This window comes from Natrix helvetica (genome assembly GCF_964273705.1).
Source record: "Natrix helvetica genome assembly, chromosome: 1".
In the NCBI taxonomy this organism is placed as follows: Eukaryota; Metazoa; Chordata; class Lepidosauria; order Squamata; family Natricidae; genus Natrix; species Natrix helvetica.
Window position 1 is genome coordinate 24,448,951 of NC_138548.1, and position 17,065 is coordinate 24,466,015.

At 37.4% G+C, this 17,065-nt stretch overlaps 2 protein-coding genes across 6 annotated transcripts in view; both read left to right on the forward strand.

Moving 5' to 3' along the window:
- The window catches only part of TOGARAM1 (TOG array regulator of axonemal microtubules 1), a 34,105-nt gene extending 28,388 nt beyond the window's left edge, over positions 1-5,717 (forward strand). For all 4 annotated transcript variants that reach the window (XM_081955435.1, XM_081955436.1, XM_081955437.1 and 1 more), the window contains 3 exons: positions 2,609-2,828; positions 3,942-4,028; positions 4,563-5,717. In XM_081955435.1, coding sequence (XP_081811561.1) covers positions 2,609-2,828; positions 3,942-4,028; positions 4,563-4,816 — 561 coding nt within the window. In that variant the 3' untranslated portion in view covers positions 4,817-5,717. The remainder of the gene's footprint in view (positions 1-2,608; positions 2,829-3,941; positions 4,029-4,562) is intronic.
- A 3,906-nt stretch (positions 5,718-9,623) lies between these two features.
- The window catches only part of PRPF39 (pre-mRNA processing factor 39), a 32,193-nt gene continuing 24,751 nt past the window's right edge, over positions 9,624-17,065 (forward strand). Inside the window, exons 1-3 of one of the 2 annotated variants that reach the window (XR_014176485.1) lie at positions 9,624-9,798; positions 13,527-13,890; positions 16,597-16,722. Coding sequence is in view for 1 of the 2 variants with exons in the window: in XM_081966917.1 (XP_081823043.1) it covers positions 13,561-13,890; positions 16,597-16,722 (456 nt within the window). In the remaining variant the exon portion in view is untranslated. The remainder of the gene's footprint in view (positions 9,799-13,526; positions 13,891-16,596; positions 16,723-17,065) is intronic. The other variant, XM_081966917.1, reaches the window with a different exon arrangement.

Here is a 17,065-nt window from a genome sequence, read left to right on the forward strand (position 1 = left end):
TCCTTATATGTTGTCAGAACACTGGTCCGTGTAGCCCAGTATTGTCTGTTCTGGCAGCAAGAACATGACATGGCAAGAGTGTTATTTTGAGTTCTATTTCCTGAGCTTCCCTAATATGAAGGAAGCAGAATTATGTACAATGTATTTCATGTGTTGCATCTGTCATACTGCAGTTGTCCAGAATATATCTTGTCAGTACCCAGAACCCTACTGCAGGATGTATTCTTGGTAGCTGCAAGATGGCAGGTGCAACATAAGAAAGACTGTTGACATAACTAAGGCATGATTTGTCATAAAATATTTGATTAAGCTTAAGACATAAAACTTGCCAGTTACCTTGGTTTTTTTTCTGGACCCACATTAAACAACATGTTGTTATTCTAGAATTTAATTTTAGTCTTGAGATGTTTAAAATATATTTTATTTTACTACATCAAAATAGTTGAGAAGAAAAAATATAAATACTTAAAACAATATTAATATATTGAAACTTCAAATTTAATAATGGTGAGAATACAAAATAAAGGAAGAGATGTCTGGAAATGATAAACAGAACACCTCCAAAAAGTATACTCTTGATTCTTGTGTCCTGATACTGTTTCCCCCAAAATAAGACCCCCTGGATAATAAGCCCTATCATGCTTTTGAGTGCATGTACTAAGATAAGCCCTCGCCCGAAAATAAGCCCTCTCCGAAAATATTGCAACACAGCAGCAACCATGAAGTGACCACGCTTGTTGCCTCCTGCACCTCAAAAATAATAAGACCTCCCTGAAAATAAGGCCAAGAAAATAAGACCCTGCCTTATTTGGGGGGAAATACGGTAGATTCCAGATACTAGAAATATTGCCAAGCAAAACAAAGATATCTTCAGGAGTTGGAATAATATAGTCTCAATGGTTAAGTTACATTCAAATTTTGAACTTGAATTATCAGGATTGTTGTTGTCACCTTGGATCAATTTTACTTCCAATGGCAAAATCATTGTATCTCATTTCACTCCCCAAACATTATCTGAAGCATCTAGTGTGATGAAAAGAAGGACCAGGGGAGTCATGATGGCAGTCTTCCAATATCTCAGGGGTTGCCACAAAGAAGAGGGAGTCAAACTATTTTCCAAGGCACCTGAGTGTAGAACAAGAAGCAATGGGTGGAAACTAATCAAGGAGAGAAGCAACTTAGAACTGAGGAGAAATTTCCTGACAGTTAGAACAATTAATCAGTGGAACAGCTTGCCTCCAGAAGTTGTGAATGCCCCAACACTGGAAGTCTTTAAGAAGATGTGGGATAGCCATTTGTCTGAAATGGTATAGGGTTTCCTGCCTAGGCAGGGGGTTGGACTAGAAGACCTCCAAGGTCCCTTCCAACTCTGCTATTGTATTGTATTGTTCAATACACACAGTAAACCTTTTTGTTATATTAATTTATGATTATAGGAAAATGGTTTCATGTTACTCGAAGTGACTTTCACTAGTTTATCAGGACAGGACAGTCAGTTCAAACTCATTGTTTCAGAGGCTACATAAATAAGTTTGATTACATTATCTTGTACAAATGAGCCACAGTTTACTTCTTCAAAAGCTTCAGGCATGTTGGAACTTAAAATATTGAATAGCAAATGTTTCAGTTGTCCCTTTCTAAACATACTGATATAAAGATCAATTTTACAAATTTTTTAAACATAGCTTTGGCAGAATTGTGTTGATTCAAATAATATTACGATACTCAATTTAGTCAGAAAACACATTAAAGTACATTTTTAACTTCTGATAAAACCATAATATAAGATATTCATGAGTAAGATGTCAGTATTTTCCATATATATATTGTAGTATTAAGTGCTTATACAGAAAATGATAGCTGCATAAATCAGGTTATTCTTTGTCAGCATTGCAGTGAAGTTAAATAATTATCAGGTGGAATATAAATATAAATGCATGCCCATTGCATTTTGCTGTGTAAGCAACATTACATAAAGTATGGAAAATGAATGAGAAATAAAGGGGGGAAAGGAAAGGAAATAAATAAAAAAGAAACTTGGCTAAATCTAATTTAGTCCAGCACCAGTCATAGTATTTCTCCATATATTTTTTATTAATGCAAATTATTTCTATTTTGTCCTTATATCATGCATTTTGTTAAACCCATACTATTATATTGCAAAATGAATTGCCTTAAATGAGCAGATCAATTAGCCCAAGTATCATTGTTTATTATCTATTTCTTTTGTGTGATATTTCTTTATCAGATATTCTTTAAGGGATTGGATATCTCTTGTGGTTCAAACTCCTTTAATAGTTGGGGGGTTTAGGTATTCTTGAGCAAAGAAGAATATTGGTTAAAGAACTTTAAAATTGGTTACAAGAATTGTATGTCCTTGATTTGCAATGGGATTTGCTATCCTTTGACTGACCAACAATTATTTAGTATATTCTACCAGTGCAGCAATATATGAAAGAAAAAAGAACTTGTTTGGTTTACATTGAAATTACTAGAACAGTTGGGACCTGAGCACATTTTCATAGGATTCCACATTTTAAACCTGTCAGTTCAAATATGTATTTGGTCAAAGACAATAATTCAACCTATTGTCATTGTGTCTATCTAGATCTTCGATGCCTTCAAGTCTCGCTTACATGACTCAAATAGCAAAGTCAATCAGGTTGCTCTAGAGACCATGCACCAGATGATTCCTCTGTTGAAAGAGAAACTATCTCCTGTTATCAACATGTTAATTCCTGCCTTGGTTGATAACAATCTGAATTCTAAGAACCCAGGCATCTATGCTGCTGCCACCAATGTCATCCAGGCTCTTTGTCAACACTTAGGTAAACTGACTGTTTTTCTTTCATCTGCTATACTGAGCTTTAAGGTGTCGTGTTGCAAAAAAGAGGGGACTAAACAATTTAGAATTTATGGGTTTTTATTTATCCGCTTATAATACAAATGTATTTAATAATGCTTGCTTTGTTCAGTTTGTAAACATACCTGTAATGTACCAGTCTCATTTCAACAATACTTTAGGGCAAGTTAAGAAGTTTGGCAAGATGTAGGAAAAATCATATATAGGTTTCACATATATTGAGCCATGTTTTGGGTTACCCACAGATTGTTGATTATCCTGTCAGAAAGGACCACTCAAATTAAACTATTGGCCCATGTGTTGTTTTTTTAATATTTTATTAATTCAGTCTTTATTATTATTATTATAAATAACTCAAGGCAGCAAACATACATAATGCCCTTCCCATTCTAAGGAGATTGGGCTGAATGACTGCCCTAAGGTCATTCAGCTGGCTTTCATGTCCAAAGTGGGGCTGGTTGGGGACCTTTTCCTATTTTTTGTAGCTCCCAATTATACTAGATAGTGCTACTGAAATATGGTGACCAGTATTTATTTTTATCTATTTCTATGCTGTCACAATCACCTAGGGGACCTTAGGCAGTTTTTTATACCATAGTTTTATTTATTTTTTATCTGTGTCCCTCTTTCCCCTCTTCAATTTAAGTGGTAAAGTGTTGCCTACTTTCTATAAACCTACTGCCACAATTAAAACTCAATGTTAAAAATACTTTTTAAAAAGTTATCAATCATTCTCTAATATCACTGCAATGCCATGTTTCTCAGAATGTTCAGAATTAAAAACAATGAAAAAGTAGGAGTTTTTTCCACCCCAGCCAGCCCCAAATATTGTAATTCACAACACACAACTGCATTAACCACCATGCTTAGTGAATCTAAATAAACTATACTGTGATTTAATGCAACATTGAGATTCTGGGATTTCTGGGACTTGAGACTAAATTTTTCTATCCCCTTGCAATCTTCCAAACTCTGTTTCATCTTTATTGTTTTATACCAAAGTCTTGTTATTAAAGCTCAGAGCTAAATCTCCTGAAGCAAATCCTGTGTTTTATGTCCTTGTTTCCTTTGCTTCAAGACAATTACCTGCTTCTCCAGCCATTCTGCACTAAGGCCCAGTTTTTGAATGGAAAAGCCAAACAAGACATAACTGAAAAGCTAGCTGGTAAGACTTTCAACAGTTTTATTTATGCTTTATGTCTTTATTTCTCATCAATAGTTTTTTTTCTCTCAGTAAAACTGATCTACCTTGAATAAATCTATCGTGTATTTTCAAGAGTCTTTATTCAAGTGTTTCTACTGCAGGATTGCTAGTAGATAGGAGTTTTAGTCTGAAGCTCATGGCCAATATAGGAAACTGAAAAGCAAATGTAATATGGTCTGTTAATATTCTATTCCAATGAAGTGTTTGAAATCAGAATAGAGATTTGTTTTCTATTGGTACAAATTTGTTTGGTAGAAATGTATTTGTTCTTCCAATATTTACCATGTTTCTAAAAGATCCTTTGACCTTTTTGTATGCAGTATATACGTTCAGTTCACAACAGTTGCTTCTGAATTTGCACAATAGCCTCCTTAAAAAAACTATATCAAGATAGAATTTCTCTTCAGTTTTAGGAAATAATCTGGGAAGTCAGCATTTTACTGTATCTTTGTATAAAAATAACTCTTTCTCCCTTGGTTCTTTTCCTGCATTCAGAACTTGTTGTTGAGTTGTATCCCCGGAAGCCTCATGCAGTGGAGCAGAAAGTCTTGATGGTTTTATGGCATTTGTTGGGCAACATGACAAACAGCGGTTCCTTACCTGGAGCTGGTGGAAATATTCGGGCAGCCACTGCTAAACTGTCAAAAGCACTTTTTGCACAAATGGGTCAGAATCTGTTGATCCATGCTGCATCTCAGCCCCTACACATAAAAAGAACTCTGGAGGAATTCCTCGACCAAACTACCTGAAGCAGACCCTGATATGGACATAAAAGATTATTATAGGCTCTGGATAACAGCATTACAGTTTTACATGGGCTGGAATGGATCATTTTCAAGCAGCCTGCCTTTATTATGTTTGCGCTTTTCATGCAGAATGAAATTGGAGTGACTGCTTTTAATGACCAACCATTTAGGACTTTTTTTTCTCCAGTTTAAGTCCTAGGCTGAAACCAAAATCAGTATGGCACTTGCAAACGTACTTCCTGTCCTGGTGCTGTTCCAAGATTCTGTAGAATCTGGATTGGATGTCTGTGAAAGCAAAGTCAACTCTGCTTCTTTGCACTCTTTTTGACTTGGTGGCATGGTGCCCTGTGTGTACTAACAAAGATGAAATTTAGAAATAGTTTTAATCATGAAATCATGTTATGACATGTCTTCTCATATAGCCTTAAAAGGGGGGAGGGACTTCGGAGAGACATGAAGAACAGGGTTTTGTGTGATATTTGTGGAAAAAAGTGTATTTTAAAAATCAGTCCCACTCATGATTGTGCAGTGTTAGCTTGCTTTTGCTGCTGTTGATGTATCACATCTGCTTGACAGTTGAGCATAATTATCTGCACATTGTTGTAAAACTTGGAAAAGGTTTTAATGAAGCATGTTGACCAAAATTTATAGAAAATAATTTTTTACAGATTTTGAACATGTCTTAAAAGAGATGGCACATGTTGAATATAGCTTCCATATTTTAGTGTGAAAAATATTACTGAATTTTATCTGTCCAAAATTTATAAAGGTGTTAACTTTTCTGACCTTATGTGCAATTCTCAGCAATATAGTGCCAGTTCTGCTCTCAAAATATGACACCTACAAGTACTGTATTCATCTGAAAGATAAAAAAGTTATAAAAAATAAATGGCTTTATTTCTGTAAATAATGTTTACTTCCTTTTTCTGTTTGTTTTGAAGATTACTGTCCTTGAAACATCAAGTTCTAACTACTTGACATATTTTTATTCCATCCAATTGTGTCCAGTTTTCAGAGCCTGCCTGGACAAGTCCCTGTAGTTTTCTTGGGAATTTTTTTTAGAAGTGATTTGCCATCACCTCCTTCCTAGGGGATGAGTGAGCGGAAGTTAACCAGCTGGCTTTGTGCTTATGGAAGGACTAGAACTCCATGTAGTTTGCACAGAAAAGGACCAAGAAATTGTAAACAAATATGAAAGGGAAACACAGCTAATAGTTTTTTATACCAATACTATTCATTCCTGTCCTTGGTCCCATCACATTCATATGGCATTTCATATATTTTTCTTTTGTTCTTTAAATTTATCTTCCCCTCTCCAAGATTCTCATCAACCTTCCCTTTTTGCTCTCAGCATCCATTCTTTTTTTACTATTTTTTATTTTTTGAATAGACACAAACAAGACACAACAAACACCATAAAAACATATTCCATTACAAATTATAAAAAGTGTGTCAATTGGTTACAAAGAACTTTTGTGCATCCCTTCCACAGTCATCACCTATAATCCATATCAAATTATATATTTTACATCAAATATATTTATATGTTACTATCATCATACCTCATCCTTCATATGACTATAGTTGTTTTAACATCCCTTTATAACAAATATTCCAAAATTCAAAGCAAAACCACATAATGGCATTCCATTGTCTATTTTCAATATCATCCAACAACATTCTATCTTTGTGAAACGTTCTAAATAAAAATTAATTATATTTGATAACAAAGTTTCTAAACCTCCTTTCTTAATCACTGTTCACAATTTATATCCAATTTCAATAGTATAGGCTTTCATACATAACTAAGTTTCAAAACTTCCTTTCATGGTCACCATTTAAAATTTATAGCAAATTTCCTCTTGTCGAACCAATTTATATGTATACATTATATCATTATCAATTATCTATCTAGCTATATCCATTATCACTTCATTTTTAACATAATGCTCTAGTATTTTGTTAATAGTTTTCATGTCTCAACCTGTGTCTTTCCAGTAGTAGTACAGTTTTATTTCTTTTGCCTTATGTGGGATTAATCTTCTGGTTATTTCCTTAATCAACTTTGTATGGACTTCTCTTCGCATCTTGTTGCTTGTTGCATGTCTTATAAATTCTCGAAACCTTCCATCAGCTTCTTTAATCAACTTATCTTTGGTTATCAGTAGTGCTTTTGTTAAAGTTCCTCTCCTTAAATCCATCAATTCTTCTCTTTTTTCTCCTATACCTTGAAATCCTTTCCATCTCTCTTCCCTTTCCATGTTCCATTCTTTCCATTTCCAACCAAGCACAGATCACTGTCAATATCCAGTTATCTTGCCTCTTTGTTCATTTTCCCCTTGGGTTTTTGAGACTCTAACCTCCACTTTTTCCATTAGCTGGCTATCTTCAATTTCATCAAATTTTGCTATATTACCATCTATATTTTCCAATTTCTTCTCAATTCTCTTTGATGTTTCTAATAATTTTTGAATTTCAAACATTATCTGTTGTAATGTTATGGTTTCTTCTTGGTATTGTGTCATTGTCCAATTTATAAACACTGCCACTCTAGTTGGAAAACAAAGCTTTGTTTTTCACTTCTCTCTTGCTACCAAAGAGACATCCAAAGGGCACCTGCATAAACAAACCATCTTATGTCTTTGCAAGCTAAAACCTTTTAAGTGCAAGGTCAAAATGATCAAAGAAAAGAGAGAGAAAAATATTTCCAGAACTCAGCCTCCAACCTCCAAGTGGCAGTGTAACTTCTTTTCCCTCTGATGTTACTGCTCTCCTTATATTCCTTTTATATCCTCTTTATATTCCAAGCTTAAAAGAAACAATGCTCTTAAATAGAACAAAAGAAAAAGAAAAGAAAAACCCATCCAAGCCAGTATTGTGAAAATAAATAAATAAAAAAGATTTCATCCATAGGTAAAAAAAAAAGTAGAAGAAAAGCCAATACTTTCACTTTAAAAAGTAGGAAGTGTTTGCAAAACTTCCATCCATAGAAGACAATTAAAAAAAAGAATAACACACTGTCCAAAATAGCTTAAATTCGCCACTTATTTTCTTTTCTTTTTTTTACAAGTTTGATTTGGTTTTAATCTTTTTTGGGCAGTCTCTTTTGTAAAAATAAAATTTCCTCACCAGAGCGACACTCTTTCTCTTTCCGCTTTCCTCCAGTTGCGGAGTTGTCCCGACTTCAGCAGCTTGGGGCTGCGCTTCTATCGCCGGCTAGAAGATATTCTCTTGGATCAATCAGGGACTTTGCGATGTCCCTGAGATCAGCAAGACATACTCTTCTCGGGGCTCCGAGATCATACGTCCATATTGTCGCAACGTCAGCTCCTTTCTCCTCTCAGCATCCATTCTTCACAAACTGCTATGCAATGGCCCTTGTCAGCCACCTAAGCATAATCTACAAGTATTTTTATACAAGACTTATCAGTTGTGTTTGTTAAGCATGCTTCACTCTAAAATTTAGAGGATACAAAAAATGACTGAAGTCATTTAGCATAGGAGACAGATGAGACTGATTGGTACAGAATTTGATAACTTCTGGCAAAGTATTTTACCATAATCTTAAGTGATGATCAGCAAGGTTCATTCTTTAGTAACTCAGAATTGGCACATTAGAATGACAGAAACAAGTATTTAAAGAGCAGATGTTTTGGCAGTGGTTGAACTTTGCAGAGGTACTTCTTATGTTTTTCCAAGGTATTTATTAAGTAGCACAAGAGATGCTCAGAATCCACACTTCTAGTTGCAGCTAAATCCTTTAGAGGTGTTGGGGGAAATCCATCTGGTCCAGTTTCAAGCTTGGAGAAAGATGCTGGAAACAACAGAGGTTGGAGGTTGATTGGAAAGGTCCATTTATTAATGAACAGAACCAACAGATTCTGCTGCAGCTGACAAACTGGTTTGGTTTTACGTGGACTTTTTATACAATTTTTACAGCATTTTGTAATGTAGAGGCTTGTATGTTTTTATTACTTGTCTCATGACAAGTAAATTATTAATTATCACTTCCTTAGTCCTAATTCTGTCAGGCATGTGTTATTCATTTTATCCTGTTATCTATTGCCTGTAACCTGCCTTTCTTCATGGGCAGGTATTGTCCCCATTTTTCTCAATATCCTGTCCTTTATCCCATCACCCTGGAGCTGAAGTTCTTTTGTCTTGTGAAAAGGCTGGGACAATCTTTCTTAATAGGCACAAAATATATGCTGGGGGCTATTAAGAAAGACTGAGTCTGCTTTCTCTCTTTAAGAGCATGTTTCTCCTTTGAAATATAATATTCTGCCCTTTTTAAATATTTCCCAAAATATTTCATTCTTCTGGGAGTGGGGTAATAAGCTTCCCAGAGGATTTAGGACGCATTCCTTTCATCTACTCAGGCAATACCATCAAAATTATGTTTTCCCATGTCAGCTATGCCCTCCAATTCTGCAGTTTGCACACAGAACCAAGCAAAATAATCGCCCGTTTGCAGCTCCCAAAGAAATCAAGCCGTTATCGGGGTAGAGAGTGATAGAGATGTTTGGATGAACTTTAGTGTCTGGTTATGCCGCCATCTTAGTTAAACATGATTAGAACGACACCGCGTCCACATTTGGAGTAACGCAGAATTAAGGATATCCCTAGAAATAGGAATCAACTCTAAACCGGTTCGTAACCAGCTCCAGCAGACTCGCGGACTAAGAACTATCTACCATTGAGAGACACGCAACAGCCACGTCGCTAGGAAGGGCGAGTGGATCTCCTTCCGGCGCATGCTCTTTCAACGGGTTATCTTCCGGGCCTCCGGCTGGGTGCGCCACCACGCATGCGCCTCCTTCTTCCCGCCGGTGGCGCAAGTCAGATTGGGCCAAAAAGAGAGGCCTTAGGACCGACGCGCCTGCGTAGTACGCTCTTTTTCGGACGGCGGGCAGACCGGAGGCCCGTTGAGAGAGTCAAGTCGACGGCGAAGGCGAGCGGGACTGATGGCACAGAACACGCGCCAGGTCTGTAAAGGGAAACGGGCGAAAGAACGAGAAGCCTCCTGGTGTGCGTTGTTAGAGATCTGAGGAAAGGTTTAATCAAAAAAAATTTTTTTTTTAAAAAAAGGAAACCGCTTTCCCCAGCCACGCTTTCTCTGAGGCGAGGCGGTTGGGCAGCGAGGAAAAAAAGGAGGGGAAACCCGCTGTTGCTGACCCACGTCCTTCCACACTGTTGGCTACTTTCCCCGCTCCCCTGGAGCTTGGCGCGGCCTGAGGCGGCGTTGTAACCTCCCCCCCCCCCCCCGCCTCCGGTGGTCCGAAGGGGTGCGCGCGTGCGTGAGAGGTGGGGGAAGAAAAGGGGACCAAGCGCGCGCGCGAGAGAGAATGTGTGTGTGTGTGTGTGTGTGTGGTGGGTGCTGGGGGGGAAGCTATTTTCTCAGCTAATCTCTGGTGGAAAAGCAACGCGAGCCAAGGAAGGAATTTGCTGGCATCGTTATACCCGGAGGGCGGCCGGACGGCTCTTAATCTTCCTTTTCTCACTCGGCCCCGGGACGGAATGTCCGTCGGAGTTTCAGTCAAGGAGTCCCGCCTATATAGCGACTTTCTTCCAGCCATATTTCTCTCTTGACTAGGATTGGCGCTTTTCGGTGTGTATGTGTGTTGGAACTATCTATCTATCACGCGGGTTGATCTTCAGCCATGTGGCTTTTGGGCTGTGAACTCTCACGCTTTAAAAAAAAGAAGAAGGAGCGTTTGGGGAAAAAGCTGGTTGAGGGCATGATGAAAAAAAGGGGGCCTAATTATACTTGCATCGCTCCTCCTAATTAAGAGTGGTCGGATACATAACTTTATTTTTCTAAACCTGACTCGCTACAGTTTTCAACGGCCAAATTTACAGTAAGGAACACACAGGAGAAAGGGCGTCGTGGCTGGTGGGTTTGCCACTGAAAGGGAAAGTATATTGGAGAGTTTTCAGCTGCAGATGCCTAAAATGTCTTACAAATGAACTAGGCCAGTGGTGGGCAACCTTTTTTTTCAACTGAGCCAAATCTCGCCAAAACCACGATTGAAATTTACTTTGAGAGCCACATTTTTAAAACCGAAAATACATAGGATGGTACACTGTTTTTAGTTTCAATAAGTTTTTATTGAGAATATTCTGCATGCAAGTATCCACATAGGTCGGGAGGATACAAATAACACAACTAATAAAACAAAAACTTTAGAACGATATTATTTATCGATAATGTTAAATTCCATAAAATTTGCCTTACAATGTAGAGAAAATTACATCCTGACATTGACTGACAAAGTCACAACCACTAATGTGAACATTGGCCTTGCATTTCCTTGGATAGTTTGAGTAAGTCAGGTTTGTATGTTGTTGTTTTTAATTTCATCTCTCTCTCCCACTTTCTTTCTTTTTTTCTTTTTCTTTCTCTCTCTCTCTCTGGCTCTTTGTCTCTCTCTCCCTCCCTCCCCCATCTCTGTCACTCTGTGTGTGTGTGTGTCTGTCTGTCTCTCACTCACTCTGTGTGTGTGTGTGTCTGTCTCTGTCTCTCCCTCTGTCTCTCTCCCCTCCCTTCCTCTCTCTCTGTCACTCTGTGTATGTGGGTGTGTCTGTCTCTCACTCATTCACTTAATCACTCACTCTGTGTGTGTCTCTCTGTCTGTCTATCTTTCTCTCCCTCCCTCCCCCTCTCTGTCTCTCTCTGTCTGTGTGTGTGTGTCTGTCTGTCAGTCTCTCTCTGATTCCCTCCCTCCCTCCCTCTCTCTGTTCCTCTCTCTGTCTGTCTTTCTCACTCACTCACACACACACACACACACACACACACACTGTGGTCACCTTGTTGAGTGTTCCAATCACATTTGAAACACTCAACAACTGGCCTGCATTTATGGTATTTTGCAGCATTCTGCAGTCATAGGACCAAAATTGGTTGTCACTCGCCCGGGCTTTTGCAGAAGCTTCCCTCCGAAGCCCGAGAGGAGGGAGGGGAGCGGGCACCCAGCACACAGAAGAGCCGCATTAAAGGGTGTAAAGAGCCGCATGTGGCTCCCGAGCCGCGGGTTGCCCACCACTGAACTAGGCGTTTTGAAAGACGTCTGGAAAAAATAGGCTTTGTGAAGGGAAAGAAGAAACTTATATTATTCATTTACTATGCCTTCATTCTTGTTTTCTATTACACCTCATATCAGCTTCTGGATGCAATTCAAAAAATGGTTGTTTTACTTCTGATACACGACAAATATTTTGAGAATTGTAACTTGAGAATTATGGTTACTTGTTTTATATTTTAGATCTTTTCTGTGAACCGTGAATATTTTACATTTTTCCAATTTGGAGGAATTGAGAGGAAAGCCTTTGAATAGCCAAATATTTGCTCTAAAAGGCAAAGCTAATTTCCTGTAAATCTCAGTTGTAGTGAATAGGTTCCCTGTCTGAATTCCCATGTGACTATATCTTGACAGATTTTTATATGATGATGTTACCAAGTTTGAATAAGGAAACCCCTGCAAGAAGACTCAGAAAGCAACCCCCTCAGATTTACACACACACATACTATACAAAGATATAGTATACATGAATATGTGTGTATGTGTGCGTGTGTATGTGTAAATCTGTGTCCTTGGGGTCCAAAAGCTTTTTAATATGTCTGTGTCTGCAGAGAAGTACTTGGTACTGAAAATTCTTGGTTATGTATATTTTCAGTACCAAGTACCTCTCTGCAAACACAGACATGTTAAAAAGCTTTGGGGTTTCTTTGTGTTCTAAAAGTATTATACTTAAAATCCATTTCTTCCAGAATGACTTTGGGAATTTTGATAATTCTATTATCCCAATTATAGACTTCTCTATTTGTCATCTAGAAAGATCTTGATTATAGTTGTTAACTAGTACCAGCAAACTCAGAAGCATTGTGGGATACCACATCAAAGTCTATCAAGTAGTTCCAACTTGACTGAAGTTAGCAGGTAATACTTCCCTTGAGTCTTTGTGTACCAGGTAGGGATTATCATAGCTGATGCATGATCTTTAAGGAATGAGATGTGATTGGACTTCTTGCTACTTTTTAATTGTAGGTTAGGCCAACTGATTTGGCCCTTTGTATCTTAATTTGCTAAGAAAGCAGCTGCCAATGATTTGTATGACAGGCTCAGTTGCCACCTTTCCCTCCCTCCCCATTCAGTTGAATTTTTTGGAATTTGTTTCAGTGGAACTATGACTGTGAGGAAGCAGGATCAAAATAATAATTTATTCATTTGTTTTGATTGGTAATTGAAACTAGAGAAGGTGATGCTTAGATAAAAATATTTGGCTTCTCTGTTGGAATTCTGAAGAGATTAATGGGAAATGAAAACAATACTACCAGATATATTAATGTAGTACTTTATTTGGATATTTAAATTTATGAAATACAATGCAAATATTTTTCTTTTTCTTGTAAATTGTGCAGAACAGGTATGCTAAAATAGTACGTTAATTATTCATTATTAGTTAGAATTTTAGCCATATATTAATCAGGGTAGTTTAATTGGGATAAAATGGGTTGGGAAATTGTTTTTACTCTGATATTTGCCTTATACTTTTGCTGTCAATCTATATGTTAGAAAGACTTATTCATTCAGCTTTAACTTTTAATTATTTTAACTTATCAAATGTTACCTTTATTTTAAAAAGTCAGATGCCTATACTGTTTAATGAAAATTCAATAGACAGTACTGATGCTAATCGTTTTCTGCATTTACAGATTATTTCATAAAGGTAAAAAGGTACCAGTCGCTATGCAGAGTTCAGAACATACAGAAGACAACAGCAACTTGAAAAGTGAGAACATGGGTAAGGACCCTGAAGCCAAGAATGAGCAACCAGCTGACTTTAGCACAGAGATCATGAGTGTCGTGGAGATGGAGCAGTCCCCCGACAATTCTCCTGCTGCCAATTCCCAGGAAGAGACTGTTCAGGACCCTGAAATAACAGATACAGAAACTGAAAAGACATCTGATCCTGAAAATTCATTCCCTGCTGACTTTGACAAGTTTTGGAAAATAGTTGAAACTAATCCACAAGATTTTACAGGCTGGGTTTACCTCCTTCAGTTTGTAGAACAAGAGGTAAGTAATTATATATTTTGGGCCAATGGTAATGTTTTTCCCTCCTACTGTCCAACACTTGAATGTATGAATTCTAAATTTCATGCTTATAGCCATTATCCCTCAGTTTCAGTGAAGTCATGTTAATATATCACATTCAATATTTTAAAATGCTTTGTGAACCACATGTAAGAAATGGATGAATTGAGTGGAAAATGAATACACAACTGAGGGCTGTTCAATTTCCAAATATTTATTTTCTTCCCTTCTTCCCATCATTTCCCCAGAATATAACCTTTAATGTATGATTTTTTCCTCTCCACTACATTATGAATGAACGTTCTAGCACTCTTAAAATATTCTCAGTATTCATTCAAAAATTCTTGTAATAGATTTCTTTTGTATAGAGAGTATGGAGAAGGGTCCTAGAGCAGCAGTTTTCTTCTCTTTTACAGGCAAAATAAGGGCAGTGGCTGTAGCTCTTTCAGTTTATTAGAGTGTAGGAAAACTTTTGGGAGGCAAAATGTTAATGTCTATAAATAGCATACAATAGGGATATGGAAGGGCAATGGGAGTGGCAGCAGCAGCAGTGGTAGTAGTGACAATAATAAAGATGTGGGCAAGGTAATTTCGAAGTGTGGAGAAAGGGAAGACAATAGTGAATGGACCATTAAATGTGGAGTGGACAGTGCTTGTGGCTCTTAGGATATATGCATTAACTCTGGTCCTCTGTTCTGTTCGAGTTCAACTATCTTTATTTGTAACTGGGGAAAACTGAACTGAAAGAAAATATTCCCATATATATGAAGGGATAATAAGTTTATATGTAGGTGTTGGAGATGCAAGTGTTAAGTTAAACAATTGCTGTCCCTGAAAACCTGCGTGGGCTTTTTTTGTGTGAAATATTTGGAAGTGAACACACACACCCCCATAGTTTTAGAAATATGTACATTTTAAGATTTTTATGGGTTTAAAAAAAGAATTTGGCACAGTGCAAAACTATAGAAATTAGGAGTACAGCTACAATATGTTTTATGAATCCCAAGAATCTATCTGTTGAAGTTTCAAGGTGTTTTTTGATACATGTTTGTTTAATATGCTTAAAGCTTTAAGCTACTGAATCCTCTTCATCGCATATGTGAAAATAGGATACTAAAGCTGTCTAATTTTGGAATAATGAAATATTGTCATGTATATTTTAAAATACAATGAGAACTTGATTTAACCAACTCCATATTTAGCAAACCAGGATTTCTGTACAGACATCTCAGAAACTGCAGACTAGTCATTTGCATTCACAGTAGATCAAGAGAGGCATTTAAATTTATATTAACTTTTCCTTAATATTATAACTGGAATGTGATGTATGAAGACTTTTATGCAAATAATGTGAGTCATGTCAGTTGCACCTATTTATGTAATGCTCTTATGACATAAATTCAAATGATGTATATTCTTTAATATTTATTTATTGGACAATAGACAATAGCAAATATTCCTTCCTTTCCTAATTAATGTAATAAAGTGAGGATTTATTGTAGTTTGGATGAACCATGTGGAATCTAGAAGAGCGATTAAAGCCTTGTGCCTTGATAGCAGATAATTCTTGCCCCGAATTCACCGCCCCGAGTCCCTTTTGGGAGAGGGGGCGGTCTAGAAATACAAAATAAAGTAAAGTAAAGTAAAGTAAACTTGATTGAGCTGGGCAATCCAGTCAGTCCCCTATTCTTCAAAAACAAGAATAAAAATTATCAAAGGAATTATTTTGTCTAATGTTACCTTAATTGAATCTGGTTGCTGATAACAAAATTTCCTTCAAAGAAAATGTAATACAAATAGTCCTCAATTTACCTGGTAAAATGACTGTCATTTACATAGTTACAGTGGCTTCAGGCTTGTTGCTTTACAGCCTGTAGAACACTTCCAGTCATCATCAGATGTTTCAACAGCACCACCACCACCACCCATCACATGACTTGACAGCCTGTTCTCACGTCTGAACAAGCCCTCAGTCTCGTAAATCACTATTTTCAGTTCCCTACTTAGTGAAAATCATGAAGATCAAAGTTTCCTTTTTGTACCCTGTGGAGCTCTCCTGTGCGCACAGATAAGAACTTCTAAGGTGCAGAAATGGAGCTTAGAATCTTCATGATCTAAACTTCGTTTCTGCATCTCACGAAAGGAGTTCCCTTCCGTTCACGGAGGATAACTAACATCCTTTTGAGGGGTGCAGAAAAATAAGTTTAAATTGCGAAGATTTCAAGCTTTTCTGCACCCCATGAAAGGATTTCAGCTGTCCTCCACCCACAGAAAGGAACTGTTCCAGTGGGGAGAAGGAAGGATCTTAGATCTTCACGTTTTAAGCTTCTTTTCTGCATTCCACTAAATGATGTCAGCTCTTTTCCATGCACGGAAGGGAAGTTGTCTAGTAGAGTGCAGAAAGGGCCTTAAGATTTTCATGATTTAAGACTCATCTGCACCCCATCGGAGGAGTTCCCTTTTTGCAACCTTCTGCAGGCTATAGAAATGAAGCTTAGATCTTCAGATCTAAGTTTCTTTTCTGCATCCCACCAGAGAAGTTCCTTTCAACTCACTGAGGGGAGGGAACTCCTATTGCAAGGCAGATGATGTACAAATCAAGGGTTTTTTCTCCCCTTCCAATCTACTGCAATCCATTCTACTTCCAATCTAAAACTACTAAATCCTGTCCTCTGTATTTTTTCCTAGAACAATTTACCAGCTGCAAGGAAAGCCTTTGACAGTTTTTTCACACATTACCCTTATTGTTATGGCTACTGGAAGAAGTATGCAGACCTTGAGAAGCGGCACAGTAACATGAAGCAGTCAGATGAGGTATGTATATAGAGGTATACAGCTGTTACTCTTGGGTTCTGTGAGCCAAATGATGACCAAACTACTGCGTTGCAAGAAATTCTTTGGCTGCCAGTACCTGCCACTTTCATTCAGGGTTTTCTATTTACACTTGTCACTCCTTATGGCCTTTGGAGCTAATATCTTCTCTCTTTGTTGGCAGGTGCGTTAAACCTCTACTACAGTTTGTCAAGCTTTGCAGTGCAAGCGTCTGCATTACACTGCAGCTTAACAAGTAGGGCAGGGCTTTTCTGTCACTTACATTATACATTTATTCACAAAATTCAAACGCTGTGGTTGGTTTTGCTGGTCACCATTGCTACAT